General features: G+C 44.4%; 1 protein-coding gene across 3 annotated transcripts in view; it reads left to right on the top strand.

Moving 5' to 3' along the window:
* The window catches only part of invs (inversin), a 351132-nt gene that overhangs the window by 3059 nt on the left and 323178 nt on the right, over nucleotides 1-24895 (top strand). For all 3 annotated transcript variants that reach the window (XM_068004896.1, XM_068004906.1, XM_068004888.1), the window contains exons 2-3: nucleotides 5679-5744; nucleotides 12233-12340. In XM_068004896.1, coding sequence (XP_067860997.1) covers nucleotides 12338-12340 — 3 coding nt within the window. In that variant the 5' untranslated portion in view covers nucleotides 5679-5744; nucleotides 12233-12337. The remainder of the gene's footprint in view (nucleotides 1-5678; nucleotides 5745-12232; nucleotides 12341-24895) is intronic.

Here is a 24895-nt window from a genome sequence, read left to right as displayed (position 1 = left end):
CGCCATCCACGTCCCCTTTCGCCATCATCCCTTTCCAGGGCCACGGCCACATCAGGACAACAACGTGGAGGACATGGATGCCTTGTAAGGCCACTGCTAAAGTATCTGTCTGCCTGTTTAAGGCGCAGAATATTGTTCACTAAGGCGCAGAATATTGTTCACCGTGAGTCTGCACGGAGGTTGATGAACTCATTTGTGAGCTGTGCTTGAAGGTCAATGGAGGCTGCCATTCTCTCCATCGCAGACATTCCCACACTTGCCTGCGCCACCAGTCCACTAATGCTGGAGGTGGACTCCTCCATTCTCCATTATGTGCAGAGTGTGCGTGACACGTCTTCCGGTACCTCGCAAAGGTGCATCTGTACCTCGATCATTCTCCTTCTCAAGGATGGTCCCCGAGGTTCAGCATGTGTGTCCAGCTGAGCAGAGCTTAGAGAGGAGTGCGCCCACCGACGCGGACTCTCCAAAGCTGCCCCTGCCACCAGTGTCTGCTCGTGCTTATGTGAGTGGTAAATCACCAGGTGACAACCCAACTATCTGTGTAATAGAACCCATCCAGAAGTGAGAATCTGCGCTGGTGCATGGCTCACTATGATGTGACGTTGCGCCCTCAGAGGCTTGGGGCTCCTCTGAGAAATCCCTCTCGTTCAGTTTGTGTGGTCCTTCGGCAACCTTTGAAGGCCCTGGATGAGAACATACCGCAATATTAAGAATCATCGCAGAAGTAATGTTGCGATGAACATCCTGAGGTGTGCAAGGTGTCAATCAATGATAACATCAATTCATGTTGTGTGTGAGGGATGAAAGCTCTGTTACCAGATGTTTGTGGGGTGCCAGTCTTGGCATCTCTGACAGCCAGGCATTCAATCGTTTGGCTGAGGTCCAAGGCCTCCTCCTGTGCCTCTGTCAGGGCTACTATTTGTGGTGCCCCCACCAGTCCCACTCCGCTTCCTTGCACTTTGCGCTGTCTTCTACAAGGGGAGAAAGTACAGACATGTGAGTGAGTGAGGGTGACGAGGTCACCCGATGGATGCATTGCTCTGGGTCAGGCTGACAATGAAACAGATGCATCAGAGGGTGAGTAGCAGACAAATTCATCACATTGCATCAAGATTGGGGTGAGTGGGAGTGGTGGGTTCACAAATGGCAAGTAACATTCGCGCCAGACAAGTGCCAGGCAATGACCATCTCCAACAAGAGAGAGTCTAACCACCTCCCCTTGACATTCAACGGCATTACCATTGCCGAATCCCCCACCATCAACATCCTGGGGGTCACCATTGACCAGAAACTTAACTGGACCAGCAATATAAATACTCTGGCTACAAGAGCAGGTCAGAGGCTGGGTATTCTGTGGCGAGTGACTCACCTCCTGACTCCCCAAAGCCTTTCCACCATCTACAAGGCACAAGTAAGGAGTGTGATGGAATACTCTCCACTTGCTTGGATGAGTGCAGCTCCAACAACACTCAAGAAGCTCGACACCATCCAGGACAAAGCAGCCCGCTTGATTGGCACCCCATCCACCACCCTATACATTCACTCCCTTCTCCACCGGCACACCGTGGCTGCAGTGTGTACCATCCAAAGGATGCACTGCAGCAACTTGCCAAGGCTTCTTCGACAGCACCTCCCAAACCCGCGACCTCTACCACCCAGAATGACAAAGCAGCAGGCACATGGGAACAACACCACCTGCACGTTCCCCTCCAAGTCACACACCATCCCGACTTGGAAATATATCACCGTTCCTTCATCGTCGCTGGGTCAAAATCCTGGAACTCCCTTCCTAACAGCACCGTGGGAGAACCTTCACCACATGGACTGCAACGGTTCAAGAAGGTGGCTCACCACCACCTTCTCAAGGGCAATTAGGGATGGGCAATAAATGCCGGCCTCACCAGCGACGCCCACATCCCATGAACGAATTTTTTTAAAATGGGGAGGTGAGGCAGTGTACAGAAAGTGAAGGTAAGTTGACACTGAGCCTTAAGTGGGTCTGAGGAGTGATGTGATGGAGTAGGTTTGGCAAGACAGAGTGGGAGGGGGGTTAATGTGCACCACAGAATGTAGATGAATCAGTAACTGTACTCACTTTTCCTGAACTGGTTAGGTCGTTAAAGCGCTTTCTGCTCTGCATCAACGTCCTTGCAACGGTGCTCCTGCTGCTCACCTCCTCTGCCATCTCGAGCCAGGTTTTGGTGGAAGAGGCAGGGCACTTCCTTCTGTCAGCCAGGTACAATGTATCCCTCCTGCTCCTTGCACCGGCTAACAGCAACTCCAGGGAGGAGTCACTGAACCTGGGTGCTTTCTTAATCTATGCTGCTCCGTATCTTCGGATTTCTCCTTTTTCCCCTCAAAATCCATGGTTGCAATGGCCCTTTAAATACTCCAGCTCCCAGCACATCACTTGGGTGTGCAGTACGCCCGCTGTGCAGCTTGGAGATGCCAAACCTGGAAGTGACATTAAGGGCCTTCAATTGAGTCGCGATCACTTGAGAAAACGCACTAAAATTTTTTCCGGGTTTCCCACACGCGTATTGACTCCCCGCTCCGGCGACAGGTGGAAATAATAGTAACCTAAAGATAAAAAAAGGGTATAAGAGCAAATGTCAGAGTACAAAAAGTGATAAAGATAGCATAAATACTCTGGGAGCAGGAAAGGTTATAGGAAGTAACAATAAAGCAGGAATGTTACATTGCCTGTATAGTAGTATAGAGAAAAATACTATCAGGGCAAATGGGCAGGGTAGTGACAGTTACCATAAGAGTTCGGTACGTGAATGCATGTAGCATAAGAAATAAAACAAATGACTTAGAAGCACAAATTGAACTTAAAGGGTATGATGTAGTAGCCATTAATAGAGACCTGACTATAAGCTGAGCATGATGGGGAGCTAAATATTCCAGGCTATGGGATCTTTAGAAAGTATACGGAAATTGGGAAAGGTGGAAGAATAGCACTATTGATTAACAGACACAATTATAGCAGTAGAAGAAAAGGATTTCAGTAAGGGTGATCAGGCAGTGGAAATACAATGGGTAGAACTAAGGAACAGCAAAGGATGCAAGACTCTAGTAGAAGTTGTCCGGAGACCTCCTGATAGTAGTGATTTAGTGTGGGGGTGGGGGGGGCGGTGGGATGTATAAATACAGAGATCAGGAAATCATGTAGCAGAAACAATGTGGTTATAATGGGAGATTTTAATTTTCACATAGGCAGAACAGCTCAAGTTGTAAAGTCAACCACATTTCTAGAATGCACAGTATTCAGAACAGTTTTCTGGAATAGTGGGCCAGATTCTGCTGTAACAGGGCATCTAATGGCATCTCCTGTTAGTTAGACTTGCTATTGCTCAAAACATTTTTTCCCCTCAAAGTTACTGAATGTGCAAGCTGAATATGGCGCAGCGAGGGAAATTGGGCATTTGGGAACTGAGTGAACAGGGCAAGCGACTGTGTAGTTCCTTAACCAATCAGATTGCAGGATTGAGAAATAAACAGCAGAAGGACTGAGAATGAATTATAAATTAGAGTGGGTGAATTCAATGTCAAATCAGGTACAGAAAGAGAAGTAAAGGGCAGAATTTTAACTTTGAGAAACGGATGGGTTGGGGGCGGGGAGGCATTGAAAATTGCATCATTTTCAAATCCGCCCATTTATGGTTTTCACCGGGATGGGACGAGGGGCGGGCAACCAACCCGTTCCCAGGAGGTGGGTTGGTCACTAAAACCTTTCAAGGAGGCTGCAGGCCTCCATTTTCAAAGGTTTTTCGATTTCAACCCCTGGGGGCTGGGATTCCCGGGCCTTCTCCTTCTCGCCACACGACAGGAGGCAAGAAGGCCCTAATCTGCAGGTAAGTGCCTTTCTTGCACTGCATGTGGGTCCTGAGGAGCAGGACTGCTTCCCCCAGGCCCAACAAGCCTACCTGGAATGACCCCTCCTCCCCCCACCCCCCCCCCCCGGTGGACTCCCACGAAGAACCCCGATTTCCCCCCCCCCCCATCCATACAATGAAAGAATTACCGTTTCACGCCCTCTTCCTTGCTCTGCTCCTGCCTGACTGAGGCCAGCCTGTTAATCAGTCCAGCCAGTCGGACAGCAAACCAACCAAAAAAAAGATGTCCCTACGTCAAAATCATAAGGACAGCCGGGAAACCCATACTTCCGGCGTTCCCATCTGCGATTCAACTCCTTCCCCGCTCCGGGTTAAAATTACCCCCAAAGAGACGGAAGAAAAGATTGGATTGAGAGAGAAAAAAGAGCCAGAAAGGAAAGGTAAAAAAGAAATTTTAAAAATTTAAATTTGGACATTTTTAAAATCTCCAACAACAATTAATAGGAAGTAATGAGACTCCACACTTGTAATTTTCAGTGATGTGGAGATGCCTGTGATGGACTGGGGTGGACAAATGTAAGGACTTGCACAACACCAGGTTATAGTCCAACAGTTTTATTTTAATTCACAAGCTTTCGGAGCTTTCCTCCTTCATCAGGTGAGTGCTTGTGATTTAAAATAAAACTGTTGGACTATAACCTGGTGTTGTGCAAGTCCTTGTAATTTTCAGTGCCAGAGAGGTTGATTGGCAGTAAATAACAATTATCATGTCGGTTACTTGAGCTTGTAATAACATGACTTAACTTTCTGTGGCGAGTTTAGTTTGTATCTATCATGCAAATACGGCAACTTCACGACTTTCAATGCACATCAGTGTTGAGGGTGACAGCGAAATGCTGTTGTCACAAAGCTAATGGAGGTGCGGCGCAACTTGGACAGCAACCTTTGGATATTGGCATTTAACCGCGCATCTGGTTCTCGCCTGAAGTTCCTGTACCATTTGCACATAAATAACGGCGAGCGCCATTAGCCTCACTGTTACTTTGACAGCAAAATCTGACCCATTAGCTTTTAAAACCAACAAGGGAGCAGGCCATAATAGATTTAGTGATGAGTAATGAATGAGAATTAGTTAACACAGTAGTGACAATAAGGGAACATCTTGCAATAGTGACCATAGTATAATTAAATTTGATATTAGGTTTGAGAAGGGAAAGTTATAAACCAAAGTTTTAAATTTAACTAAGGCAAACTTCAAATGGATGAGAAACAAATTGATCACAATAAAGTTGCTGAACTGTTAATGGGTAAAGCTGTGGACAAACAATGGGAAGTATTCAAAGAGGTATTTGGTACAATACAAAACCAGTACATACCCCTAAAAGGCAAAAGCTGCGCTTATGCAGTTAAGCGACCATGGTCAACAAATAAGGTAAGAGACAGAATCAAGCTAAAAGAAAAGGTTTACACCAATGCAAAGAAAAGTGGAAATCCACCCTAGTGAGAGAGCTATAAAAAGCAATAAAGGGATACAAAGATAGGTGCAAAAAGGGAATATGAAGAATGCAAGGGATATTAAAACTAACAGTAAAAGTTTATATAAGTGTATTAATAGAAAGTGACTGGTATGGGGAATGTGGGCCCATTAAAGACGGATACAGGTGAGACTATAATTTTTTTTTTGTTCATGGGATGTGGGCATTGCTGGCAAGGCCAGCATTTATTGCCCATCCCTAATTGCTGTTGAGAAGGTAGTGGTGAGCTGCCTTCTTGAACTGCTGGAATGGACCATGGAAATGGCAGACTTGTTAAATGAATACTTTGTATCTATTTTCACAGTGGAGGAAGAGGGGAGTACAAAGGAGCCTAAAAACAAGTCAAGGGGTGGAACTTAATGGATTTAAGGTAAGTAAAAAAAAAATGTTAATGGACAAATCTCCAGAATTTGATGGTTTCCACTCCAGGGTATTAAAATAGCTGAGAAAATTGCAGCTGTGTTCATCATAATTTTCCAAAGCTCTCTAGATTCAGGAATTGTGACCCTTGGACTGGAAAATTGTGAATGTCACTTCTTTATTGAAGAAGGTATGGAGGGAGAAACCAGGAAACTACAGACCTGTCAGTTTAACATCACTTGTGGGAAGTTACTGGAATGTATCATCAGGGACAGAGTGACTGAGCATTTGGACAAGTATAAGCTAATCAAGGAGAGTCAGCATGAATTTGTAAAGGATATGTCATGTCTGACTAATCTAGTTAAATTTTTTGAAGAGGTCACTAACATGGTGGTTAGGGGTATATATGAATGATGTTTGTATGGACTTCCAGAAGGCGTTTGTTAAGGTTCCACACAAGAGATCATTAGCTAAAATAAAAGTGCATAGAATTGAAGGTAACTTTGTGATATGGGTTGGTAATCTGGAGTACTGCGATCAGTTTTGGGCACTGTACCTCAGGAAGGATATATTGACCATGGAGAGTGCTATAGCACAGAGTCACCAGAATGACACTGGGGCTTAAAGGGTTAAATTACGAGGACAGGCTGCATAAACTTGCCTTGTATTCCCTTGAGTTTAGAAAGTTGAGAAGTGATCTAATCAAGGTGTTTAAAGTGATAACGGTATTCCATAGGTTAGATACAGAGAAACTATTTCCTCTGATGGGGCAATCTCGAACAAGGGGGCACAATCTTAAAATTAGAGCCAAACCATTTAGGAGTGAAATAAAGAAGCACTTTTTCACAAAAAGGGTAGGTGAAATCTGGAACTATTTCCCCCCCCCCCAAAAAAAAGGTCTGTGGATACTGGGTCAATTGAAATTTTCAAGATTGAGATCAATAGGTTTTTGATAGGTAAGAGTATCAAGGAATATGAAGCAACGGCGGGTAAGTGGAGTTGCACAGATCAGCCGCAGAGTGATTGAGGGGCTAAATGGCCTACCTCTGTACCTATGTTTCTATGGCACAGGCAGAGTGATTGTTGTTCCCCAATCGCACATTAGATCACAGTTGGGGAGACCGAATGCTGCCACCAGACTCTAACATTATACAAATTGCATGTCAAGCCAGTCCCCACAACATCATCAGGAATTTCTAGTCACGGTATTCATGAATAATCAGCCACATGTAATTTACAGGATTGAGGATGTACCCTCACTTTGGTTAGTATGGGTGGATCAGTACCCAGAGGGGAAAAAGGTCCTTCTCTGGTTTTGCAGGAAAAAGAAAGGTTCCGTTAGCTTCAGTGATACTTGACTAGTCAAGCTTTGGTCAAGTCCAGTTAAGAGTGATTCCTTTCGTTGAGGACGCTCTGTCTGGCTACATTTTCCACCACCTTGATGGCAGCACGGCTCTTACTTCCAGTCCCACTCGAACCTATCCCCTTACTCTTCCAGTTAGTTCTCCACTTTTCAGCATTGCACCCACTATCATCCCTCCTACCTATCCTTCAAGATCCTTCTCATCTACTACACTACCAAGCCAATCAGTCTGACCTTGTACATCAATTCTCCCACCTATACCCTTGACCAAGCCATCATAACAACAAGAACTTGCATTAATATACCTCCCTTAATGTAGAAAAATGTCACAAGGCATGAGGAAATGGATGCTGAGGTAAACAAGGCGAGATTATGAAGAGTGACTAAAAGCTTGGTCAAAAAGGTGGATTTAAAGGAGGAGAGGGAATTGGAGTAGCTGACGGGTTTAGGAAGGGAATTTCAGAGAGTGGGACCTAGACTGCAGAAAATGGTGGGGTGAAGAAGGAGCAATGCACAAGAGATTGGAAGAATGGAGAATTTGGTTGGGGGCACATGATTTTTGGACAGGGAGGTTAAAGAGTTGGGTGGGGTGGGGTGAGGACCTGGAAACTTTGGAGGGTTACGGAACCGGGAGCCATTGTGTGTCGGGGGGACAGAGGTAATGGGCGAGAGTGACTTGGTGTGTGATAGAATATGGGGAGCAGAGTTTTGGGATGAGCTGGAGTTTATTGAAGGTGCAAGATGGGAGGCTGGCGAGGGGAACATTTAAGTCATTGAACATGAAGGTTCTGAAGGGATGTATGAGAGTTTCAGTGGCATATAGGCTGAGGTGGGGCAGAGATGGCTGATGTTCTGGAGGTGGAAGTGGGTGCATTTTTATGATGGAGAGGATATAGGGTTGGAAACTCAGTTTGGGGTCAGACAGAATGCCAAGACTGTGAACAGTCTGGTTCAGTTTGAGGCAGTGGACAAGAAAGAAAGAAAGACTTGGAGTTATATAGTGCCTTTCATGGCATTAGGACGTCCCAAAACACTTTACAGCCAATAAGGTACTTTTGAAGTGTGGTCACTGCTGTAATGTAGAAAATGCGGCAGTCAATTTGTGCACACCAATGTCCCACAAGTAGCAATGTGATAATGACGAGATAAACTTTTTTTAGTGACAGGGTACGGAGTTGTGACGGGACCAAAGATGATGGCTTCAATCATCCCAATGTTTAAACAAGGCCTTGCCATTTCTGAGGACACTATCACTGATAAGTGATAGAGACCTCAGACATTTCCAACCATTTCCTTTTTTCCCTCGCTATTCACAGTCCTTTGTCTGTCCTCAACCCATCTATCATTGCCCTCTGCCCCTGGAAAAAAAACTACTGCTGGTCTCCAGCACATCTTTTACAACTTCCACCTACTTCTCCTCTGGCTTTCTACCTATCATAATGCTGCTGCTCCATCAACCTGCTTAATAGCTCCCTTATCCCTGCTTTCCATGCTCTTGTCCCCTCAAGAATGCTCAAGGATTTTCAGTTCCAGCACTCTCCCTGTATCGTTAAGTCTCTGGATAAGACAACAAATGATTTCCCAGTTACAAAAGCAGAAGAATAAAATGCTTTACACGCTTCTATTCAAGCATCACTCTAGGAAGGCACTCTAAAAAGCTGAAGGGAAAAATATTTAAGTGCTGTTCCTGCATTGTGGCTGGGGACCTGGGGGTGTGGCCTGCTTACATCTGGAAAAAAAAATGTAAATGCTGTTCCCTATTGGAATTTGTGGGCTGATGAATAAAGATTAAATTTAAAATACTCTTCTGGGTCGAGGCTGGCTTGCGGCTGAAGGAAAATGTTTAGTGTGTATTTACACTATAACTGTAGCAATGGCTTCACTTTGCTGCAGTTATAGTGTAAACGCAGCCTGAAAGTGGTGTCAGTGCCTGATGTGACATCAGAATGAAGTGGAGTAGGACTCCCTGGGGAAAGGAGTTTCACTGCCGAGTCAGTTCAATACTTCACACCTCGTTTATACTCTACAAGTTTAGCGCCAGTGCAAAGCAGTTTCAGCTTTAAACTGATGCATGACATGCGGAATGTGAATGCACTGTAAAACAGTCTACAACTACGAACAAGGGGGCAAGGATCGCTTGGCTGGAAAACAAAATTTGAACATGGTTATCGACTAGGAACTTGCCTGCTGGCCATTTGGTGGCTGAAGACAAAATGAAAATGTTGAAAGCTAGGCCTCAACAGTGTTGGGAGACAGAACATTGGAGATGGGAGGACCAGAAGTCACATAGGAGAACCAGCCAACGAGAATGAACTAAAAATGCTGCTGGTGGGGGGGACATGCTGAAAACAAGTGTTTTGAAGTGCTATAGAAACCTAACTCTATGAGAACTGCATGACAAAACCGTGACACAAGAAATAAGTTTGACAAATATAAAGGTGTATGATAGATGCAAGATCATCTGTCTCTATAATATATTAAAAGTCTTGCAAATAATGTGCACTTCCTATGAGTGTTTTTTCTGTCACACTTTCCCCTTCATACTTTCATTCATCCAAAACAGCAGCAAATCAGAACTAACAATAACTTGCATTTATATAATGCCTTTAACGTAGTAAAGTGTCCCACGGCGCTTCATAGGAGTGTAATCAGACAAAATTTGACACCGAGCCACATAAGGAGATGTTAGGACAGGTCAAAGAGGGTTTTAAGGAGCATCTTAAAGGAGGAGAGAGAAGTAGAGAGGCGTAGAGGTTTAGGGAGAGAATTCCAGAGCTTAGGCCCTAGGCAGCTGAAGGCGCGGCCGCCAACGGTGGAGCAATTAAAGTCTGGGATATGCAAGAGGCAAGAATTGGAGGAGCACAGAGATCTCGGAGGGTTGTAGGGCTGGAGGAGGTTACAGAGATAGGGAGGGGCAAGGCCATGGATGGATTTGAAAACCAGGGTGAGAATTTTAAAATGGAGGTGTTTCCGGACCAGGAGCCAATGTAGGTCAGCGAGCACGGGAGTGATGGGTGAACGGGGCTTGGAGTTAGGATATGGGCAGCAGAGTTTTGGATGAGTTTATGGAAGGCGAAAGATGGGAGGCCGGCCAGGAGACCATTAGAATAGTCGAATCTAGAGGTAACAAAAGCATGAATGAGGGTTTCAGCAGCAGATGAGCTGAGGCATGGGGGAGACGGGTAATGTTACAAAGGTTAGAAGTAAGCGGTCTTGTTGATGGAGCGGATATGTGGTCAGAAGCTCATCAGGGTTAAATAGGACACCAAGGTTGCGCACGGTCTGGTTCAGCCTCAGATAGTGCCCAGGGAGAGGGGTGGAGTCAGTGGCTAGGGAACAGAGTTTGTGGCGGGGAGCAAAGACAATGGCTTCAGTCTTCCCAATATTTAGTTGGAGGAAATTTTTGCTGATCCCGTATTGGATGTCGGACAAGCAGTGCGACAAGTTAGAGACAATGGAGAGGTCAAGGGAGGTGGTGGTGAGGTAGAGCTGGGTGTCGTCAGTGTACATGTGTAACCTGACTTTGTTTTTTCGGATGATTTCGCCTAGGGCCAGCATGTAAATGAGAAATAGGAGGGCCCAAGGATAGGGGACTCCAGAGGTAACAGTGTAGGAGCGGGAAGAGAAGCCATTGCAGGTGATTCTCTGGCTACGACTGGATAGATAAGAATGGAACCAGGTGAGCGCAGTCCCACCCAGCTGGACGACGGAGAAGAGGCATTTTAGAAAGATGGCGTGGTCAGCATGTCAAAGGTCGCTGACCGGTCACAAAGGATGAGGAGGGATAATTTACCATGGTCACAGTCACAGGATGTCATTTGTGACTTTGATAGGGGCAGTTTCGGTACTGTGACAGGGCGGAGACTTGATTGGAGGGATTCAAACATGGAGTTGTGGGAAAGAACTGAGAACTAAAAAGTTAGGAAATGTACAAATCAAAGTGAGGAAGTGTCTTAAAAATTGCCATTGAGAAGGTACTAAAGATGTAGCAAGACAACCAATCCTGAATGACCTATGAGGAGAACCTACCAATAAGGAAAGGAGAAGGCGAACCAATCAAATCAAAATGTTTTTGAAAATTTTTCACCTGCCATTTTCCATGATAACTGACATTTTTAATGTCCAAAGTAAAGTTTATACATTTAAAAAAAAATCAAAAAATAAATATTTCACAATAACTTGATTTGAATTTATCAATCGAATTGTCTTTTGTCCCTATTAATATTTTCATTAAAGTTTTTGCTTTAAGACCTCAACCTGTCTCAAAAATTTAGGCTTTGGCTGGATAGATTTTCCCCAGCACAGTTGAGTTACCAACCACATGCATAGATCTGAACATGTGCAGTTTGTGGAATTTCGCAGAATACATCAGGAGATTTCTGAGTTGAAGTATAAGGTTGGCTGCCCTTCATCCTCTGAGGATTTCTGAGTTTCTTAGCATTTTTCCAAAACACTACAAAACAAACTGAATATTGAATTCTCAAAGTTGGGAACTTTTACAGTTAAAATATTAACATTTTCTATTATGAACTGCTTGATATCCTCAATACACAGTTTGACAACACCTGTTGCTGACAGTCTCTTTTTTTCCTGTTCACATTTAGAAAGCAAAACAAAGGCAATTTATTGAGAATATATTTCTTTTTCCTCAGTGGAAAAGTTAAATTGTTTTTCCAAGTGATTTAAACCTGGCTGGAAGATTAATTTAAATTATTAGGCTCCTCCTGATTGGCTGGTGTCCATGTCAATTATGGCAAAGCCCCACACTCTTCATCCAGTTCATATATATGTTTGATTTCCAGAAAGCCTTCAATGAAGTGCCAAACTAAAGGTTATTAAGTAAGATATTGTATGAGATTGGTGGGCAGATTTTAATCTGGATAGTGAGTTGGCTGCATTCTTGGCATAATAACTAGCTGTACATGGGTCTGATCACTAGTAATGTACTTAAGGATCCGTGTTGGGAACATTGCTCTTTACCATCTTTATTAATGATTTGAATGAAGATATAAAAGGAAGAATTCCCAAGTTTGATGACACAAAAGTCAATATTTTTAGATTTTTTTTGCCTCTAGGTTTTCAAGATTTAATATCTGCTTTCAAAGAACTGACCCAGTTCATTTTTTCCCCTTCAGAAGAAACAAACTGTTTAAGAGATAATTAATGATGTCTTGGGTGAAAACATCAAAGCCTCAAATGTTTTCGATTGGATAGAGACCAAGGTAAAAGGTGTATCAGCCATGGTAAGTCCATCATTTACCTCTCTTGTTTTTTTGGCCTTGCATTGACCTTATATGAGAAAGAATGCAATAAAAATGATTAACAAATAGGAGCAACAAAGAAACAAAGTCCAGGAAATCAAACATTAATTCTTTCTCCTGGTTCATGAAACACAAAAAAAAAGAAAATCTGAAAAATATTTTGAAATTACGAGAGAAAGCTGCAAGAAAAATGTAATGGCTTAGTTTTCTATCATCAAAATTCTCAATTATGAGATATAGGATATGCTCGTCTCCTGTAATGTACAATAAAATAAAATCCAATATTCAGTTCAGATGACGTGGCACAATAGCACTTAAATTGATATCACTGTTCGGTTACAGTGACCTGCAATTTCTGTTCATCATAACACCTACAATTGCAAAATAACCCTAATTGAAAAGAGAACATAACTGTTACACAGAAAACTCATTTGTGTATATTACCCATTGTTAATACTAGCAGAGGTCCTCTGGCATTGCTTGTGGTGATTCAGAGAATAAGCTGTTTATGCCATATAATACAAAAAAATTATCAGGACCATTAATTATAGTGATTGAATAAGTGAAATGTGTTTATTTACACTATGTTATGGGAACGGTTGTGGTATTTTTGGGTTCAGATTATAAGATTGTATCCATATTTTTGTGGAATTTGTATATCAGTGACTTTACATTTGTTTAGCTATGTATTCAGTTTTATGTCTCATTTTTTAAAACCAGAATACACAGGAAGATGGTAGGGAAGAGGTTGCAAGTAAGTAGGAGACTTGTAGAAGTCCGAGGTGGATCACGTTGTGGGAGGGGAATGGTTTGGTGGTGTTGGGAGAGTGCACATTAGGTCTGGGATTACCCAGAGGGAGGCTGTGCGATGTGGGAGGAGCAGAGTGTTGTTAAGTTACAGGTGTATTTAGAAGGAGTGTCTTTTCAGTCTAGAAGTACTAGGATGGTGTGTCTGTAGTGTGGGAGTAGGTCCTGGGTATGGCAGTGGTGTAAGAGTGGTTTAGTGGGTGTGGGAGCTTTGGGGATGGGGTTGCTGGATGTGCGAGTATTGGGAGGAGGATCCAAGGGAGTGTGAACATTGGAAGGGGGTGCTGAGAAGTGGGACCATTGGTAGGGGATCTCTGGAACAAGGGATGAGAGAGAGCAGTTTTGTGGTCTAGGCGTAATGAAAGGGTAAGATCTGGAGCTATTTGGGTGGGCTTGGGAGTCTGGCAGTAACTTTAGGAGAAAGGGGTGCAGAAGAATTCCAAGCCCACGTATTTTCCCACAACAGTGGTTTCTCAGCAACTGTAGGTTGGCAAAAACAATATAGATGCACTATGGGTTTTAAACATCTGAAGCATAGCCCCCAGCTCACTGCCTTGAACAGCAGTTGCTGGCAACCCACCACTTTCCAGAAAGACCTCATCGCTGAGTTCCTGGCTTTGACCTGGAAACTGGCTTTAAGTTTTTTTAAAGCACTGTGCTTTTACTATCCGAATGAAAGAGCAGTAAACACTTTTATAAAAAAAAACTTGAAGCCACTTACCCGGTAGTAGTTGGCCATTCTGGAAGCAGGGAAATACCACCAAAGTTTGGGGTGGAGGATGTATCAATTATAGAATCATAGAATCATAGAAGTTTACAACATGGAAACAGGCCCTTCGGCCCAACATGTCCATGTCGCCCAGTTTATACCACTAAGCTCGTCCCAATTGCCTGCACTTGGCCCATATCCCTCTATACCCATCTTACCCATGTAACTGTCCAAATGCTTTTTAAAAGACAAAATTGTACCCGCCTCTACTACTGCATCTGGCAGCTCGTTCCAGACACTCACCACCCTTTGAGTGAAAAAATTGCCCCTCTGGACCCTTTTGTATCTCTCCCCTCTCACCTTAAATCTATGCCCCCTCGTTATAGACTCCCCTACCTTTGGGAAAAGATTTTGACTATCTACCTTATCTATGCCCCTCTTTATTTTATAGACTTCTATAAGATCACCTCTAAACCTCCTACTCTCCAGGGAAAAAAGTCTCAGCCTATCCAACCTCTCCCTATAAGTCAAACCATCAAGTCCCGGTAGCATCCTAGTAAATCTTTTCTGCACTCTTTCTAGTTTAATAATATCCTTTCTATAATAGGGTGACCAGAACTGTACACAATATTCCAAGTGTGGCCTAACTAATGTCTTGTACAACTTCAACAAGACATCCCAACTCCTGTATTCAATGTTCTGACCAATGAAACCAAGCATGCCGAATGCCTTCTTCACCACCCTATCCACCTGTGACTCCACTTTCAAGGAGCTATGAACCTGTACTCCTAGATCTCTTTGTTCTATAACTCTCCCCAACGCCCTACCATTAACGGAGTAGGTCCTGGCCCGATTCGATCTACCAAAATGCATCACCTCACATTTATCTAAATTAAACTCCATCTGCCATTCATCGGCCCACTGGCCCAATTTATCAAGGTCCCGTTGCAATCCTAGATAACCTTCTTCACTGTCCACAATGCCACCAATCTTGGTGTCATCTGCAAACTTACTAACCATGCCTCCTAAATTCTCATCCAAATCATTAATATAAATAACAAATAACAGCAGACCCAGCACCGATCCCTGAGGCACACCGCTGGTCACAGGCCTCCAGTTTGAAAAACAACCCTCCACAACCACCCTCTGTCTTCTGCCGTCAATCCAATTTTGTATCCAATTGGCTACCTCACCTTGGATCCCGTGAGATTTAACCTTATGTAACAACCTACCATGCGGTACCTTGTCAAAGGCTTTGCTAAAGTCCATGTAGACCACGTCTACTGCACAGCCCTCATCTATCTTCTTGGTTACCCCTTCAAAAAACTCAATCAAATTTGTGAGACATGATTTTCCTCTCACAAAACCATGCTGACTGTTCCTAATCAGTCCCTGCCTCTCCAAATGCCCGTAGATCCTGTCTCTCAGAATACCCTCTAACAACTTACCCACTACAGATGTCAGGCTCACCGGTCTGTAGTTCCCAGGCTTTTCCCTGCCGCCCTTCTTAAACAAAGGCACAACATTTGCTACCCTCCAATCTTCAGGCACCTCACCTGTAGCGGTGGATGATTGAAATATCTCTGCTAGGGGACCCGCAATTTCCTCCCTAACCTCCCATAACGTCCTGGGATACATTTCATCAGGTCCCGGAGATTTATCTACCTTGATGCGCGTTAAGACTTCCAGCACCTCCCTCTCTGTAATATGTACACTCCTCAAGACATCACTATTTATTTCCCCAAGTTCCCTAACATCCATGCCTTTCTCAACCGTAAATACCGATGCGAAATATTCATTTAGGATCTCACCCATCTCTAGTGGTTCCGCACATAGATGACCTTGTTGATCCTTAAGTGGCCCTACTCTCTCCCTAGTTACTCTTTTGCCCTTTATGTATTTGTAGAAGCTCTTTGGATTCACCTTTGCCTTATCTGCCAAAGCAATCTCATATCCCCTTTTTGCCCTCCTGACTCTCCCAATCAACTTCTGAAAGTTCCTGTCTAATACCATCAAAATTGGCCTTTCCCCAATTTAGAATTTTAACTTTTGGGCCAGACCTATCATTCTCCATAGCTATCCTAAAACTAATGGAATTATGATCACTGGTCCCAAAGTGATCCCTCACTAACACTTCTGTCACCTGCCCTTCCTTATTTCCCAAGAGGAGGTCAAGTTTTGCCCCCTCTCTAGTCGGGCCATCCACATACCGAATGAGAAATTCCTCCTGAATACACTCAACAAATTTCTCTCCATCCAAGCCCCTAATGCTATGGCTGTCCCAGTCAATGTTGGGAAAGTTAAAGTCCCCTACTATTACCACCCTATTTTTCTTGCAGCTGTCTGTAATCTCCTTACATATTTGCTCCTCAATTTCCCGTTGACTATTTGGGGGTCTGTAGTACAATCCTACAACGTGATCTCTCCCTTCTTATTTTTCAGTTCTACCCATATAGACTCTGTGGGCGAACCCTCGGATATATCCTCTCTCACGACTGCCGTGATGTTCTCCCTAATCAAGAACGCAACTCCCCCTCCTCTCTTACCTCCTGCTCTATCTTTCCTATAGCATCTGTACCCTGGAACATTGAGCTGCCAGTCCTGCCCCTCCCTCAGCCATGTTTCAGTAATAGCTATAACATCCCAGTCCCATGTGCCCATCCATGCCCTGAGTTCATCTGCCTTGCCCATCAGACTTCTTGCATTGAAATAAATGCAGTTTAATCTAGACTTCCCTTGGTCTTTGCCCTGCTTTCTCAGACCATCTGTCCGGTCATGTTTTGTACATTCTCCCTTACTGCCTTTTGTTTCTGTCACCACTTTACTTCCCACTGACTTCCTGTATCGGTTCCCATCCCCCTGCCACATTAGTTTAAACCCTCCCCAACAGCACTAGCAAACACACCCCCTAGGACATTGGTTCCTGTCCTGCCCAGATGCAGACCGTCCAATTTGTACTGGTCCCACCTCCCCCAGAACCAGTTCCAATGTCCCAGGAATTTGAATCCCTCCCTCTTGCACCATCTCTCAAGCCACATATTCATCCTAGCTATCTTGTCATTCCTACTCTGACTAGCCCGTGGCACTGGTAGCAATCCTGAGATTACTACCTTTGAGTTCCTACTTTTTAGTTTAACTCCTAACTCCCTAAATTCAGCTTGTAGGACCTCATCCCGTTTTTTACCTATATCGTTGGTACCTATATGCACCACGACAACTGGCTGTTCACCCTCCCCCTCAAGAATGTTCTGCAGCCACTCTGAGACATCCCTGACCCTTGCACCAGGGAGGCAACATACCATCCTGGAGTCTCGGTTGCGTCCGCAGAAACTCCTGTCTATTCCCCTTACAATCGAGTCCCCTATCACTATAGCTCTGCCACTCTTTTTCCTGCCCTCCTGTGCAGCAGAGCCAGCCACGGTGCCATGAACCTGGCCGCTGCCACCTTCCCCTGGTGAGCCATCACCCCCAACAGTATCCAAAACGGTATACCTGTTTGAGAGGGGGATGGCCACAGGGGACCCCTGCACTACCTGCCTGCACCTCTTACTCTGCCTGGTGGTCACCCATTCACTTCCTGCCTGTACTCCCTTTACCTGTGGTGTGACCAACTCGCTAAACGTGCTATCCACGAGTTTCTCTGCATCGCGGATGCTCCACAGTGAGTCCACCTGCAGCTCCAGCTCCGAGATACGATCGGTCAGTAGCTGCAGGTGGACACACTTCCTGCACACATGGTCGGCAGGGACACTGGTAGTGTCCATGACTTCCCACATCTTGCAGGAGGAGCATATCACGGGTGCGAGGTCTGCTGCCATGACTTGCCTTAGCTTAGTTACCCCTTTTAAATTACGTTGAAATTAGAAAAGGTTAACTATACCAGGGACCTAGGTTCACTAAACAAAACACTACCTGCTATAAAACCTGCAGACCTTCCCTTTCTTATTACTTTACTTACAGTAAAATGGCAGAAATACTCACCTGAACCTACTCACCAATCAGCTGCCTCCCCTGTGCCGCGTCACTTTCTGACTGGTGACGTCACCCCGAACTCTGCCGCTGGTCTCAGAGCAAGCCTCGGGTCGCTGCTCCTGAAATTCCCGCTCTCCGCTCTCTCGCCTCTGGTTCCGCCCAGGTCCGCCGCCGCTCAGGTCTCGGGCCTCGGGTCGCTGCTCCTTATATTCCCGCTCTCCGCTCTCTCGCCTCTGGTTCCGCCCAGGTCCGCCGCCGCTCAGGTCTCGGGCCTCGGGTCGCTGCTCTTTATATCCCCGCTCTCCGCTCTCTCGCCTCTGGTCCCGCCCAGGTCCGCCGCTGCTCAGGTCTCGGGCTTCGGGTCGCTGCTCTTTATATCCCCGCTCTCCGCTCTCTCGCCTCTGGTTCCGCCCAGGTCCGCCGCCGCTCAGGTCTCGGGCCTCGGGTCGCTGCTCTTTATATCCCCGCTCTCCGCTCTCTCGCCTCTGGTCCCGCCCAGGTCCGCCGCTGCTCAGGTCTCGGGCTTCGGGTCGCTGCTCTTTATATCCCCGCTCTCCGCTTTCTCGCCTCTGGTTCCGCCCAGGTCCGCCGCTGCTCAGTGGGAAAAATGGCAGGATCGAACTGGGAGAGAATAGTAAAGGCCATTTTTGCTTGGAGCAGTGCTTCTAGCAGGAGGCAGAGCCGCGGGGGAAAGAGAAAGGAAAAGGCTACTGGTAATCGGGTCAGGTAGGGAGCAGGGAAAGACAACAGCTGTTGGGGCCAGGTAAAAGGTTGGACCTGCATAGGTTTCAGGAAGATGGAGCTGTGCAGAACAGTAACATCCACAACTCGGCAATGCAACTTGGCAGCTGGGAGGTCCCAGAGGTGGATTTGGTCACTTGGGAAGAATGGGCCAATCAGAAGTAAATATAAGAAATAGATCTAAAAAATAGTAAGTGTTAACATGACTCAAAAGCATTTCAGGCAGGCGTGTAGATGATGAGATAAATGGTGAGGACGGATGTGTTCCAAAAAGCACATGCCAGATGCAACACTTAATATATTGCGAGTCAATATTTCATGGCTTTGCATATGGTAAGTCAGAAATAATGTTCACATGCTCACGTGTCTCTGCTGCCTGTGTGTAGCTGTTTCTCTGTCTCTCCTCCTCTGCTTTTGTCTCATTTTTTCTCATTTGCTTTTCTTACCTTAACTCTTTATTTTTTCACTCTCTCCTTTCAGGTGGGAAGTAGTGAGTAGCGTAAGGAACCGCCAATGGCTAAAGGCTGCATTTGGTATTGAGGTTATGAAGGAAATGTGGCCCTTAGCAACTTCCTTCCCATTCCCTCTATCAATTACTCATATATAGAAGAGTAGGCCATTCCGCCCTTCGGGCCTGCTCCGCCATTCAAAATGATCATGGCTGATCGTCTAACTCAGTTCCCTGTTCCCGCTTTTTCCCCATATCCCTTGATCCCTTTAGCATTAAGAAGTATATCTATCTCCTTCTTGAATACATTTAATGACTCGGCCTCCACTGCCTTCTGTGGTAGAGAATTCCACAGCTTCACCACCCTCTGAGTGAAGAAATTTCTCCTCATCTCAGTTCTAAATGGCGTACCCCATATCCTGAGACTGTGACCCCTGGTTCTGGACTCCCCAGCCATCGGGAACATCCCTGCATCTAGTCTGTCTAGTCCTGTTAGAATTTTATATGTTTCGATGAGATCACCTCTCATTCTTCTAAACTTGAGTGAATATAGGCCTAGTCGACCCAATCTCTCCTCATATGTCAGTCCTGCCATCCCAGGAATCAGTCTGGTAAACCTTCATTGCACTCCCTCCATGGCAAGGACATCTTTCCTCAGATAAGGAGACCAAAACTGCACACAATACTCCAGATGTGGTCTCACCAAGGCCCCTGTACAACTGCAGTAAGACATCCCTGCTCCTGTACTCACATCCTCTTGCAATGAATGCCAACATACCATTCGCCTTCCTAACTGCTTGCTGCACCCGAATGCTCGCTTTCAGCGACTGGTGTACAAGGACATCCAGGTCTCGTTGCACCTCCCCTTTTCCCAATCTTATCACCATTCAGGTATTAATCTGCCTTTCTGTTTTTACAACCAAAGTGGATAACCTCACATTTATCCACGTTATTCTGCATCTGCCATGTTCTTGCCCACTCACCCAACTTGTCTAAATCACATTGGAGCCTCTTTGCATCCTCCTCACAGCTCACATTCCACCCCAGCTTTGTGTCGTCTGCAAACTTGGAAATGTTACATTTAGTTCCCTTATCCAAATCATTGATATATATTGTGAATAGCTGGGGCCCAAGCACTGATCCCCCGCGGTACCCCACTAGTCACTGCCTGCCACCCGGAAAAAGACCCGTTTATTCCTACTCTCTGTTTCCTGTCTGTCAACCAATTCTCAATTCATGCCAGTATATTCCCCCCAATCCCATGTGCTTTAATTTTGCACACTAACCTCTTGTGTGGGACTTTATCAAAAGCCTTCTGAAAATCCAAATACACCACATCCACTGGTTCTCCCCTATCTATTCTACTAGTTACATCCTCAAAAAACTCCAGTAGATTTGTTAAGCATGATTTCCCTTTCATAAACCCATGCTGACTTTGTCCAATCCCGTTAATGCCCTCCAAGTGTTCTGTTATCACATCTTTTATAATAGACTCTAGCATTTTCCCTGATGTTAGGCTGATTGGTCTGTAATTCCCTGTTTTTTCTCTCCCTCCTTTTTTAAATAGTGGGGTTACATTTGCCACCCTCCAATCTGTAGGAACTGTTCCAGAGTCTATAGAATTTTGGAAGATGATCACCAATGCATCCACTATTTCCAGGGCCACTTCCTTTAGTACTCTGAGATGTAGATTATCAGGCCCTGGGGATTTGTCAGCCTTTAGCCCCATTAATTTCTCTAGCATTATTTTTTTTACTAATACTGGTTTCTTTCAGTTCCTCCCTCTCACTAGACCCTTGGTTCCCAAACATTTCTGGGAGGTTATTTGTGTCTTCCTTTGTGAAGGCAGAACCAAAGTATGTGTTTAATTGTTCTGCCATTTCTTTGTTCCCCATTATAATTTCCCCCATTTCTGACTGTAAGGGACCTACATTTGTCTTCACTAATCTTTTTCTCTTGACATTTTTAGAAGTTTTTACAGTCAGTTTTTATGTTCCCTGCTAGTTTACTCTCATACTCTGTTTTTCCCCTCATAATCAATCTCTTTGTCCTCCCTTGCTGAATTCTGAACTGCTCCCAATCCTCAGGCTTGCTGCTTTTTCTGGCAATTTTATATGTCTCCTCTTTGGATCTAATACTATCCCTAATTTCTTTTGTAAGCCACGGTTGAGCCACCTTTCCTGTTTTATTTTAGCGCCAGACAGGAATGAATAATTGTTGTAATTCCTGCACACATCCTTTAAATATTAGCCATTGCCTATCCACCGTCATCCCTTTTAGTAAAGTTCCCCAATCTATCATAGCCAACTCGTACCTCATACTTTCGTAATTTCCTTTATTTAGATTCAGGACCCTAGTTTCGGATTCACCTACTTCACTCTCCATCTTAATGAGGAATTCTATCGTGTTATGGTCGCTCTTCCCTAAGGGACCCCGCACAACAAGATTGTTAATGAATCCTTTCTCATTGCACAATACCCAGTCTAGGATTGCCTGTTCTCTAGTTGGTTCCTCAACATATTGGTCTAGAAAACCATCATGTACGCACTCCAGGAATTCCTCCCCCACAGTATTATTGCTAATTTGGTTTGACTAATCTATATGTAGATTAAAGTCACCCATGATTATAGTTGTACCCTTCTTGCGTGCGTCTCTAATTTCCTGTTTAATGCCCTCCCCTACATCTCCACTACTGTTTGGGGGCCTATAGACAACCCCCACCAATGTTTTCTGCCCCTTGGTGTTTCTTAGCTCCACCCATACAGATTCCACATCGTGATTTTCCGAGCCGATATCCTTCCTCACTATTGCATTGATTTCCTCCTTTACTAACAATGCTACCCCACCTCATTTCCCTTTATGCCTGTCCTTCCTAAATATTGAATACCCCTGGATGTTCAGTTCCCATCCTTGGTCACCCTGCAGCCATGTCTCCATAATCGCAACTATATCATAACCGTTAATATCAATCTGCGCTGTTAATTCATCTAGCTTATTGCGAATGCTCCGCGCATTAAGACACAATGCCTTTAGACTTGTCTTTTTAAGATTGCTAGTCATCTTAGTTTTATTTTGCACTATGGCCCTATTTGTTTTTCGCCCTTGTTTTCTCTGCCTTCCACTATTGCTTCTTCCCTTTCTGTCTTTTGTTTCTATCCTTGTTTCCCCCTCCTCTGTCTCCCTGCTCAGGTTCCCATCCCCCTGCCATTCTAGTTTAGGGCAGGGAGATACTTCTCCCATCTCCTTGTGTCCCCTACTCCTTTACCTTCTCACTACTCTTTCCTCTCACACCAATTACTAGATCAAGCACTTCTGCTTTGAATGAACCATTCAACCCTTCTATCCTGGGCTCCCCCTTATTCAGCTATCACTCACCTCAAACTTAAATCTCTATCCACTACCCCCGTGCCCATTTGCTCTCTCAAGGGCAGGTGGCGATAAACCTGAGGCCATTCATCTTCAACCAGTTTTCCTCTTTCCCTCATTCCTATCTGTCTCCCTCAAAGAGTTTTATTTGCTTTCAAAATTCAACTTTTAAAAAAAAAATTAGAATGAAGAAACGAACTGCCAGTCTGCCCCTCTCTCTGTCTCTTTCTCTCTATCGATCTCCATCTATCTATCTCTATCTCTCTGTCTCTACTCCCTCTCTCTATCGATCCTCTTTTTGGAAGAACCATGGACCATACATGATTCATCTACAGTATTTATGTCCTCGAATTCCCTTTCCCTTTTGAAGACACAAAGAAGAATCAAATAAGTAGTTCACAGATTTTTATTGTTAGAAGTATAAAATAGTTTATGTATTTTGCAAAAGGTTTGATTTCAGTTAACTGAAGATGTACATTATTTTGGGAAGATGCAGTATCATGAGATGGTGTGACCCCTGTTTGGGAACTCAGCACCTCCAGACAGCAGTGCTGCTGTGGGAAATGACGACCAGGTGTTTACATAGCAAGGCAGGGAAACTGACCGTAGGTCATCCTTGTGCACCTCCGAGCAACAGGTTATAGTGAAGTTGATGAAAACTGGGAATAGGTCTCCCCAGCTCCACACTATTTAGTTGCAGGTAATCAGTGGCATGGAGAGACCAAGAATCAGGAACTTTTTTACTTTTTGTATGTAAACAAAGTAATTGTTATCTTTAGTCTTTAAACCTCTGCATTATATGGTAATATTTGCCATTTTGAAGAGAATTTGTTAGCATGGTGAAAAACTATTAAATCCTGTAAGCAGATTACTTCAATGGGATAACTAATATCCTTTGACCTTACAAAGGTGCATACGCAAAGCACAAACAAGGTACAGCTTCTAGATCTTAGAGGACAAAGGTCAATTTACAGGACCCACTGTCAGTTGAGAGAGAAGATGGTATTAAAAACCACAGAACTGTAACTTGGATACTAAATTGCCTGGTATAGGTGGCTGGAGTGTATTTTTGCTCCAGAAGAGACCTGAAACAGCAGCCATCACAGCACAGTCATTTTACTTTCAAAGAACCAAAGTAAATTTGCAATTCATCTGCATCTGAAAATTTGTGTCACCTGATATAAATAGTGCAGTGACATGTAAATGGAAACCGCCCAACAAAGCAATTTTGCTCATGTATACAGTATGTAGAGTTGAAATTTGGATAATCAAGTTACTTTGTGAAATTTGGATGACTTGAGCTCTGGAGAAAATTTTACATTCCATTAGGAATTTGCATAGAAGGACTCCTTAGACCACCAGGGAGGCAATATCCTGGACCCATGGAAACTGATTTGCATGTAGGCCCTTACATGCCCATCCCAGTGAACCAAATGCTTGGATACATATCTAAAGGGTGGCTCTGCAAATTAGGATGTTAGATGCGGACAATAACAAAATTAGAAACAAAACAAATGTCTAAAAATATATATCCAGCTGTCAGTCAATCGTATTTTAGAGCTTTGCAAAACAGAGAAGCATAAATCTCAAGTGGTGATGTCTATTTGGAGAATCTACAAAAATGTAAAAACTACCAACTGCTTATATTGTTGTTGTCCGTCCTTTGATATCGAAGCGGAAAGCCAGAACGTTGTATCTAATTTTTTGTAGTGAGGTCTTTGGTGACAAGACCTATTTTTGCTCGGATTGAGCGTTCGCAGATTGGATCCCTGATACACCAGATTGGGAACCGTGATTTTTCAAGTGAGACTTCCTCAGCTGGCGTTTACATTCAGCGTAGGTAACGCTTACGCTGAATGTAACATTCATAGTAGGAGGTGCCTCCACGAATGGTTTTTCGCCATGCTTTCTTATCTTGAGCAAGTTGTTCCCACTAATGGACATCTGTCTATTTTGCACGTTTTCAAAGTCGCTTTTAAGCAGTCTTTATTTCTCTTTTGCTGTCCACCACAAAATCGCTACCAGTTGTCAATGTGTCATAAAAGATCTTCTTTGGGATTTGTTCATCAGACATTTGTACCACATGACTTGACCATCATAGCTGTGCCTTCATGACTTTTAAAAAGATTTTCAGTGTCAGGAATCCTGTCTTGCCATCTTCATTAGTTGCCTCAGGCAACTGAGGTGAAATTGATTCAGTTTCTTAATAAGACGTGCATATGTTTTCCAAGTTTCTCAGGCATAAAGCAAGGGCATCAAAACCGCAGCCCTGTATACTTTTAGCATGGACTGCAGACCGATGCCTCTCTTGTCCTAGAGGTGCCCACAGAGTTTGCCAAAAGCTAAGCTGGCATTAGCGATTTTGCAGGATGCTTCCGCAACGATATGGCCATCTCTATATAGGGTGCGACCCAGGTAGGTGAATCTGTCCACAGCCTGAAGCATGTGATCACTGATAGTGATGATGGGTGGAGTGTAATCCTTGCCTGAGGCT

This window comes from Heptranchias perlo, chromosome 2 (assembly GCF_035084215.1).
Source record: "Heptranchias perlo isolate sHepPer1 chromosome 2, sHepPer1.hap1, whole genome shotgun sequence".
In the NCBI taxonomy this organism is placed as follows: Eukaryota; Metazoa; Chordata; class Chondrichthyes; order Hexanchiformes; family Hexanchidae; genus Heptranchias; species Heptranchias perlo.
The sequence above is the reverse complement of the archived record's forward strand: the minus strand, read 5'-3'. Positions and strand labels throughout refer to the sequence as shown.